The sequence below is a fragment of the Cupressus sempervirens genome, chromosome 1 (genome assembly GCF_028749045.1).
Source record: "Cupressus sempervirens isolate cs-2001-9-10 chromosome 1, ASM2874904v1, whole genome shotgun sequence".
NCBI lineage: Eukaryota > Viridiplantae > Streptophyta > Pinopsida > Cupressales > Cupressaceae > Cupressus > Cupressus sempervirens.
The window spans coordinates 285,869,199-285,880,044 of NC_143118.1; the positions used below are offsets into that span (position 1 = coordinate 285,869,199).

The window sequence follows — 10,846 nt, forward strand, 5'->3', positions numbered from 1 at the left end:
GCAACTAATTTTAGAAAAAAGAATATTTGTTGCCACGATGAAGTCGTTCAAACACTACAAATTTCACACGCACAAAACCCCTTCGTACACGGAATATCATTTTTCATATTTATCTATGCCTAAATTTAGAGAACACTGCCATTCTAGCTACGATCGCTAAATCTAAACACGGGCTTCGAACCAGAAGACAGAAACGAACCAAGTTATTTACAGAGCTCTTAACGAAAAAAAAAACCACCTTTTCCTTCACATTCCCAGAAATTAATCCAATACCAGCCAAACCCAACTGGGGTTAATGGTGTGTCTGTTCTTCATGACCAAACTAACCTAAAACTGCATCTAACTAAACTAAAACTGCATCTAACATGTTACAGAGTTAATAATTTAAAAAGAAAAAATCTCCGTCACATGACAGAGAAAAAAAATCTGTGTATTGTGTGTCTAGTCTGCAAATCTTTCCTCTTCTGCTGCTCTTCTGCGCGTTCTCCTGAATGGTAAAGTACACCGCCGCCATTAAACTAGGTTTTGCTAAGCTAAAAGGACTTCTTGTTTTGGTTCCTCTTGTTCTTGTTCCAGAGAGGCAAAAATTTGCTTCTCTTCCTCTTGTTCTTGTTTCACGCAGGTGAAAAATTCTTGTTTCACAGAAGTGATAAAAAAATTCTGTTCCTCTTGTTCTTGTTTCACAGAGATGAAGATTTGCTTCTGTTCCTCTTGTTCTTGTTGCACAGAGGTAAAGATTTGCTTCTGTTGCTCTTGTTCTTGATACAGAGGCGTAACAGCTTGCTTTTGATCCTCTTGTTCCCTTTGCCGTCTGAGCTCTAGCACTTTCCGGTGGCTGTTTGAATGAACATCGCTGAGAAACGTAGGACTTACGGCCGGCCTGTACTCTGGAAGGAGTCGGCCGGATTTGAACCGCACACCGCAGGCATTGCAAAGAGTTTTAGGGCCAAGTGGGCCGGCTCTCCATTGTGGAGTTTTTTGCACAAGACAATGGCTGCAACGCCTCGCCGGAGCTGCGTTTGCGTCATGAGATTTCTTTGAAGCGTTGTTGTGGTTGTGGTGTGGCTTGTGCTTCTTTGGCGGCCGTGAATAAGTGACGCATGAATTTGAAGAGGAGTCGGAAGTGGAGAAAATGGAGGATTGAGACTCGAACCCTGGGTGGCTCGGTAACAGGGGGCAAAATGTCCACACGCGGCCACCTGCACGGCAACGCTTGCTTCTTCTTGCACGGGCTGGAATCCACTGAGTGCCTAAATCTTTGCATGCGGAAAATACATTGTTATTATTATTACTGTTCTGCTTCTGCTGCGTCTGTTGCTTTGCCTTGTTTTCGTCATCATCGCTAGACTTGTAATGCTCCTTCTTCCCGTCAACAGACGGCAGCAGATAGCAGGACGGAAATTCCCCCAAACTGCCGACGGAAAATGAGTCCTCCACGAAATTTGACAGCCATTCCAGGTCTTCCAGGGAGTCCATCTGTTCAAAGCAGTGGAAAAAAAAAGCATCAGTAAACAGATACCGAATCGGAGAACCTGAAATTTAAGGAAATAAGCAAATGAACGGAAATAGACAAATTTAGAAGCAATTTTTCCCAAAATGAAAGGATAAATGATCGAAGAAATGAAATTAGAAGCTAAATTTTGTCAGAGAGATCATAAATGAAGGAATATAAGGGAATCCCTAGACCAAAATTTCAAAAGAGGATAAATGAATATACAGAGTGTATTTACAGGCTTAATTTAAACGAACAAGGACTTCAAATTTGGAGACTTCCGGCTTTCTCAATGTGAACGGGATAAACAAACAAAGAGACGAATTCGGAAAAATAGAAAGCTAAAAATAGAAAGCCAGCCTAAATTTCAACACTAGAACCACCAGATAGTTCAAAATCACAAAGGCAGCGACTGAGAGGATAATTTTTTTCCAAATTTAAGCCTCAAACAAGCGAAGGCGTGAATTTCGAAGCCTTACGGGAACGCAGAGTTCTTCGGGAGCGTCCTGGTTCGCAGTCTGGTTGTTTTCATTCTCTGGCGAGTAATTCCCGTCAACAGACGCAGACGGAGATGTTTCCTCGGACGTGTTCTCTTCATCAATGGGGGCACCAATGTCGTCGTTGGAAAAGTCAAGGAGGTCATCAATAACAAAGCCTTCAGAACCGCAGTCAGGGTTATTATAATCATACGTCCTGTAGCTCAGGCTAGTGCTAAGCATGGCATCCATAGCCAAAACTCAAAGCCAGGCCCAAAGCGCCTCTGTTTTCAACAAAATCTTTAATCTTTGTGCTGCTCGAACACCAGACCTGCCAGAATCAAAACAACTTGTGAGCAAAGCCACAGTTCACAAATAATCCGCATGTCCATGCCCACAACAAAATCACGCACCACACAATAAACGGCAAAGAACACAAATAACCATTTCCCCCACTCCCTTAACAGATGCCTTCATGCATGGCGCCTACAACAATTCAATACGTCCTCACGCCCATTGCGTGAATTAAACTAAAAACTCTTGCGTTTCAAACACACACAAGCACACAACTAAAACAAAACAAACAATAAAATCCCCTCCCGTTCCGCCATTTTTGCCTCTATGTCAACATTTGACTCATATTTTCACCCAAACCCACCTGGCCAAAACCAGAGAACAGGAATCTCAAAAATTCTCAAAGCTTCCGTAGAATTGCAGGAGTTTCCATTAGTTTTACTTTTACACAGTTTTGTGGTGTCCCCGTCTGCTTAAAGTTGTTATACCAGCAAATTCATTAATGGCCATCATACCAGCAATAATAACCGATTATAATACCTGGTGGGTTGTTGTTGCTTTGATTCGAAGTCACGCGTGGATAAAGAAGGAAGAATATGAATAGGAGAGTAGTAGGGCTGGAAAAAGCTTGCAAGCCGTGTAGAATGAAGAAGCTTCTGTTAAATAGTGTTACCTTCTACTATTCTAAGGAAACAGGCTACTCCAGCTTGGACCGCATCCACAGTATATGAGTTTATTCAAAGATTTGAATTCCGATGATAATGAGTAAACACCAAGGAAAATACCACGAAGCCGCCTTCAACTCCTCTCAAAAAATCCTAGGAAAAAATCCCTGCCACTGATCACTATGTTCCCTCCCTCAAATATTTAACTTTTTGCATTATCCCCCAACCCCACCCGACCTCTTTTTTATAAAAAATTAAAAAATTAAAACCATTGTGCTCCCTACTCTCGAGGTCTTATGCTTTTCTTTTATTTTTCTTTAACATTATCCACAGCTCATTTTGAGGGAGCTTCAAACTAAGGGCATGTTTGGTTGCTGGAATACAATCGGAATAGAAATAGGAAATTAGAATATGATTTGTATTCTATGTTTGGTGCGTGGAATAGAAATAGGGAATAGGAATACGTATTTTTATTTTAGTCCCAAAATGAGCTTTTGTCCATTCCAAAAAATACCTGTAATTGGAATTGCTATTCTTGCATTCATTTTAACTTTTTCAAATTTGATTAAATTTTCAAATCCGCTTTGACCTGGGGTGAGCGCTGGAACTTTGTTTTCAATATTTTAACGATTTTCCAATGGCGTCGATTGCATCTTCAAAAATATTTTCAAATGGCGCCGATTGCAAGTTAACCCTATTCCAATTTAAGCTTGCATAACCAAACAAGGGATAAACAAGATTAGATTGCATTTTTCCATTCCTATTCTTCATTCTCCATTCTCATTCAAATTTTCTATTCTAATTCTCAATTCTTACGCTTGCAACCAAACGGACCCTAAGATCGTAGGAATAATCCACGACTTTAAACTCCACCACTACACCAAACCAATTGAACTATTCTCCCTTTTACTCTAAACTTAAGTATACCTTATTTTCTTAAAAAAAATTTAAAATATTTTTAAAATAACCCTATTAACATAACCCCCTTATTTTTTCAAAAATATTTAACCCCACCTTCCCCTATATATATATGAATAACCTTCTTAACATAACCCCCCTTATTTATTTCAAAAATATTTAACCCTGCCTTCCCCATATCTAGATAACATGGCTACCCCACAAAACCATCCTCCATATGCCCGGATTGAGTGTTGTTTAGTGTTCGATGGAATATTCATAATATTCCAACATTTGAATAGGACTATGTCACATGATCACATGTGAGGGGTAAGATTTAAGGACTATTATAAAATAAAATAAAGATAATTTCCACCTAGTTTATGAACCTTTTGTGTGTCGCTTTACTTTTTCCTTTTGCCAACTACCCTCCACGACGGGGTCCAAAAACAAATGAGTCCGGTTTGTTGTGAAGGTTAACCGCGTTAGATAGCAAACAAATCAAAAGAAACAACAACGTTTAGGTACTCCAGACTCCGGAGTAAGGGACAAAGACATTAGAACCTTTTGTGCCTCATGTTCCACAACCCCTCACATGCTAAAATTAGGAAAAGGAAAATTTCAATGGATTTTAGCAAAACATTTGAATTGTTCGTCGCCTGCCATGATAGGAATTCCAATATATGTTACAACCACCGAAGAGCCCACTCAAATTTTGAGCCTTCCAACTCACGTCCACTACATTGGACACGGAAATTTTCATCGTCTTCTCGAAGGTCATATAGCGTACATGCTACACGTTTTAGGTACGTTGATGGAGAGGAGACCAATTACAGCAATTTCAATACTGTGGTTATGATTTATGGGTGTTACACATCACATAAATTTTAGATTTGTTTGGCTGATTTTTTAGAGAATGAATTATATTGAACTATATTTTTATGAGTTTTAAAAAAAAAAATTTGTTGTAAGGAAAAGTATAATTTCTTATACGTTGTAGTATATGTTTTACATTCAATTTTTTATTTTTTAGAGTGAGGATCAAAATATGGTATCTTTGAATTTGTTTTACTGTAATATGATATAATAATTAAATTAAATAATTACACAAGAGTCTACAACACAATGACAACTTGTGGGCCTCTCACATGGAAGGTCTTGGGTTCCAATTTGCTTAACACAAGAATACAAATTTTAGGAGAATTTTATTTTTGAAATAACTAATAAATAAATAATATATCTAGTGCATTTAAAATATTTTTGTTAGTATATATCTATGAAATAGATTAGATACTTGTTTCAAGATATATTTATATTAAATATATTTATTTAAAATTATTATAAAATGCAGTTATCATTTTAATTTTTATTAATATGTGAAATAAGTTAATTGCATTAAGATATAATTATTTTACATGTATTTATTTAAAATGTATTAACAAAACATTTTTTATTTAAATTCATAGATTACATTAGATTAAAAAATTTAATAGGCCAAGTCTAAATTATTTATTATTTAAAAAAAAAATGTTGAGAGTAATTATTTATTTATTTATTATTATTTGTTGAGTGTCGTAAAAATATTTAAATATATTTACTTACAAATATTAAAAACGTTAATATGAAGGTATTCAAAATAAATTATAGACAGGTTTTATAGATTAGATACGTGCTTTAAGATTAATATTAGGTAGATGTATTAAGAAGACTTTATTATCTATTTATTCTATTGGAGCCTTCTTGTTATCCATTGTACCTCTAAATTTAATGAGTAAAAATTAAAAAGATTCCAACTCCTGCTATTCAACCTTTCTCAAAAATAAATATCTACAAGTTTTATAAATAGACATTAAGTATAATTAGTAAATATATATATATCAAAATTAAAAACTAAACATATATCACTAAATAAAAACAGTAAGAAATTAGAAAATACCATAAGAGCACATCTTAATAAAACGTAAGAAATAAATATAATATTAAAATATAAACAACCATGAGAGTACACCTTTTTTGAAAGTAAGAATTTCGGCCAATAAAAATCAAGCCCACCTAAAATTCAACTCGCATCGCTGATGTGACCCTTCGCCATAATATTTCAAAAAACAAATATATATTTAGGTATTATAACCACGTCAAAATATATAAAGGTGATAAGTTTACTTTCAGGTACAACGTAGTCCCCACCCCACCGAATCAAACGGTATAAAATTATTCCACACCTATGGGAAAGGCCCATCGAACGAACACGAGACTTCGGATGGGACGGTCATGGTCCCAAACTGTTTGGAACAAAGCCTTATTTGTACACGATAAATAATAAATTGCGGGACGCGAGGAAAGTGTCGTTTGCCCATAGCAAAATAGCGAGACGTCGTGTTTGACACGGCCAGCCGGCTATTAAATCTCCTAGGGCGGGATATTCCCCCGCCTTCCCAAATCCACAAAATCAAAATAATTAATAATAATAATTAAAACTCCCTAATCCCAATTAATCCCCATTAGTCACGCATTGACTTTTTTCCCACCCTACAAACAAGCCGTTTCACTTCATCTCCCTCCCTCCCATTTTTAATTTTTTTTAAAAAATGAAAAATGAGGAAAAAGAAGCAATAAATAAATGCCAGTCTGATCCGCCGGTGACATAACGTGGCGGGGCCCACTCGAGCGCGCAACACATGCGGACGTATAAATCTGAACCGTACAAATCTGCAGAGCCCTAGCTTAAATTAATGCGCAAAAGCTGAAACCCCATGTATAACTACGTATACAGAGACACGTGTCACTAACTCTTCTCATTGGGCCGTTCCGCCACGTGTCACTGCCACCGACGCAAGCGTTAACTCGCTTCCCGCAATGAATGAAGGCGTCTCAACGCTCTTGCACTCACATGGGAACTCACCATCGCCGATGAATATAATAAATAATTATTATTATTGCTGTTATAATGAAGTTTAACTTAATGTTTTGATTTTTGATTTCCAAATTCCCGTCTACGTCAATGGACGAGATTATGAAATCCCACGGCATTAGCCGCCCCTTGAAATCTTCCGTTAATTGCTCTGCCTTCGACTGGAAGAAAAGTCTTCTCACCTTTCCTTCTCTCTCGATTGTTGAGACATTAATACCGACGTTTATTTGGGCCGTTGGAAATATCAACATGATCTTTTCTAGTTTTTTTTTAATATTTGGATTAATTTTCTGCTTAACGCCAAGATGTTTTTCTCCATGCAAACAAAACAGCATTTCTTCTAATTTTCTGCCCTCCCTAACGACATCGCATCTTCTATTTGTCAACATCCATAACTTGGAGACGTTATGAAAACCACCTAAAACTTTAACATGCTATAATTTGTTTGTGGTTGGAACTCGAGTTAGTTTTATGCCTAACTAGGGTTACAAATCAATGGTGAGAGAATTGCATGTCTATTTCAAGCAGTCGCCTCTATTTCCAAGTAAACGAGAACCATTCCAACCTAAACTCCTCGAATCACGCCTGTTTATAACTCTACATGCGATCGCTTTCCTTTTCATATCATGAATTGTGGATTTCTTCTTTAAAAAAATTTAAAATTTGCTATTTTGTACTTATCAATTGGCTTAATTTTGAGGTCCTGGGAAAACAAGGGTTAGTAAGAAAAGTACAATTTTTTGTTTTTTTATCTTTGTAGTTTTCCATATCTCATATGGATGATTTTGCTACATAATTTGGTTCATCTAATATATTTACTAATTTTATAGTTTGAATTGAAGAGTCAAACATAAATCATTTAATGAGAGAATAGATAATCTTTGAATTGATAAGTAGGAGATAATTTCCAGAGCAAGTCAAATTGTGATATTGCTATTAGGAATTTAACTATGTGATTTTGAGTCAAACTCGTTGAGCCATGTTTCATGAGTAGTGATTCAACATGAATCCATCTCTCATGAGAATAAATGGAACACCTAGCACTCATTGGAGATGAATTCATGTTGAATCACTACTCATGAAACATGGGTCAATGAGTTTGACTCAAAATCACACAGTTAAATCCTGATAGCAATATCACAACCTTTGAATTATTCATTTATTTCTTTTGCTCTGAATCTTTCATCTTGATGATGGATCATGGAGTGTGATCCAAAACAATGTACAAAAAACAACCACACAATCGAATCCAAAAACATTCAAAGGATAAATCTCTCAATACAAAGGTTGTCTAGTAGAATTCTTATTAATTGCAGTATTGGGAATGAAACAACAATTATGTCATTTGACTCAATCATAAGCATGGCCTTCTTAGCTAATTTTCAAAATTTTAAATATAATTTGAACATATCAATTGGCTTAATTTTAAGGTATAGGAAAAAAAAGGGTTGGTAACAAAAGTACACTATTTATTTTTTCGATCTTTATATGTTTTAGTATTTCATATGGATGGCTTTTCTATATAATTCTATCATAAAATTTAGTTCATCTAACACATTTACTATTTTCAAAGCTTGAATGGAAGAGTCAACAATAAATCACTCAATTCAAAGTTTGCCTAGCCCAATTCTTATTAATTGTGATATTAGGATTGAAATAGCACTCGAATAATGTCCCTTTAATCAATCATAAGCATGGTCTTATAGTGTCGCACTAGGGAACCCAAGAGAAATTAAACTAGACAAGTTGTGAAGTTTACTAAGCAATTTTTTCCCTCAAAAGTTTTATGCAATATTAATAAATATTAATGCAGAAGCAATGTATCAAAACACATCACATACATATAAAAGCAATACAATTACAATTTACATTTCTTGAGGCTTCCTTAACATAGAATCACATTTGTGTAAATTTATTGGTTAGATTTAATTATAAGAATAATGTTCACATCCATGATGAAATAGTAGATACATGATCTCATAACAAAATCCATAAAGTACAACTAATGCAACAAAGCACATCTAACTCACACATCCATTACACTTGTCACAAGGTATGCAATAATAATACCAATACAATATAATACAATACATCATTACAAGAGATCTTAATATATGAAGTACAAGATACATGAATACATTAAGCAAGAATAAGAGGAAGTCTCCAAAAGATAAGAAATAGAATGTGATATAGTTGTAATAATAGAACATATAGCATTGGTGCAATCCCATTAGACCTCACTGGTAAAAGAATCACTACCACTCAATCTCATGGTAACCTAATCAGGTTCACTCTCATTGTACTAAGGAGATAATATCAAGTCCCACATGGATAATCAAACCATAAAATTAATAATACAATTCTAGGAAAGGGATCCTAAAGCTATCTATCTCAAGTGGTGTTATACAAAGAACAAAAATGATCCTAGAGGAAATCAACACATGAATATAAAAATAAACATAGGAAACCTAAGATGAATATGGAGAAGTGCCATCACATGGGTCAACTCTAAGGCTGCATGACAATCTTTTTGGACCACAACCCCCTAGTTAGTCTATGTGGCATCATATAAGAATACCAACTATGAAAGACCTTAGTCAAGCATCATCTCAAGCGTCATCCTAGTCTATACTAGCACTCAAGGCATGGGTGAGGAACATAGTTATCTTATTAATGTTTGAACTCATTCCCAAGATTTTATTAATTTATCACTTATTATGTCAACTTACAATAAGTTATCCTAGCACAACTTACGGGTCCTAGAACTTATTGCGAGCCACTATATTCCATACATCTAGATAACTTACACTAATCTCATAAATAAAATAATAATTAAGTATCATTTCATAAGGAGGTAATTGTAACACACACACACACACACACACACACACACACACACACACACACAGGTCCTCAAACCACAAAACAACAAGAGCACATAGGTTCTCAAACTATAATATGACAACACTGGTCCTCAAATCGTCATATGACACATGAACTTAAAACATTGGTTGGGAAAGAATAATTATGACCAAAACATCACATAAATTACTTCACATTTAACAACCATCATAAAAATCAAGCACTTTCCAAGCCTTTGTGTACAACCTTACAACCAATGTAAACCCCCACAATAACCCAGATCAAAGAAGACAATAAACATGTAATAATCACAAACTTAATCTATGATGACTAAAGGTTTAATTATTTTCTAAGTTTTTGTTTGAATATAAATGTTTTAGTTAATATTTCATGGTATTCGATAGTTTATCAATGCAGTTTTTGTCAAAATCACATTGTAGGGTGTGTGCACCAAGTTGTGGTGCTAAAAACATGACACCCCATTTTTTTTTAGTTTTTAAAAGCTTGTACATTCTATAGCACATACTTGCTTTTAAAAACTTAAAATATATATAAATGGGTTGCAAACCCGCAACCCATTTCATTTTGCAAGGTTTTCCTCCTCACAACATGTATGTGAGTTGAAGGAATTAAAGACTTTCACTACCCACCTCCTCAAAATGTCTCCTCATCACTAAAATTCGAGATCGAGATCACATCGTATATTTTATACTCTTGTTTTTGCATTGTTTTATATGTTTGTGCATTGTTTTGTAGGTTTTTTTCAATTTTGCTTTAAATTTATTTATTTATTTAGATTGCAATTGGTCTCTTATCAGGAAACATGGATAATGAACTGCCAAATCTCCAACAAGATCAAAACCAAAACCCTCCACAACAAGAGCAAGAAGTTCTACAACCTGCAATGATTGGAAGACCTCCTTCTAGCACATAAGACAACATAATAAATAAAATAGAAAGAGGGAAAAATCAATTAGAAGCACTCATTGGTAGGTTGAAAGCTTGTGGACAAACTAATCCAATGAGAGCACAATTGGCATCCTCCCTTGAGTCCATTATGACCCACGTAGCTTATGTTAGTGGTCAGTTGGATATTTGGCGTGTTAAGAGGGATGAACAAAGAAGACATTATGCAAACAAATTATCATATCAAGATGTTAAAATAAATAAATAAATAAAAAGGTAGCATTTGTGCATTGTTTAAAAAGCTTGGTGAACAAAATACTATTAAAGAGACAACTAAAAGTTT

The 10,846-nt window shown here is 35.1% G+C and overlaps 1 protein-coding gene across 2 annotated transcripts; it reads right to left on the reverse strand.

Moving 5' to 3' along the window:
• Positions 1-85: 85 nt before the first annotated feature.
• LOC149577215 (GATA transcription factor 4-like) lies at positions 86-3,144 on the reverse strand. 2 transcript variants are annotated; one of them, XM_089822699.1, is made up of 3 exons: positions 2,803-3,144; positions 1,972-2,299; positions 86-1,476 (listed from the first exon to the last, which is right to left on the reverse strand). In XM_089822699.1, the coding sequence occupies exons 2-3, from the start codon at positions 2,218-2,220 to the stop codon at positions 529-531; spliced, it is 1,197 nt and encodes a 398-aa protein (XP_089678825.1). In that variant the 5' UTR covers positions 2,221-2,299; positions 2,803-3,144; the 3' UTR covers positions 86-528. The 2 variants fall into 2 exon arrangements, with proteins under 2 accessions (XP_089678825.1, XP_089678817.1); XM_089822691.1 differs by having other exon boundaries at positions 2,627-2,844.
• Positions 3,145-10,846: the final 7,702 nt, after the last annotated feature.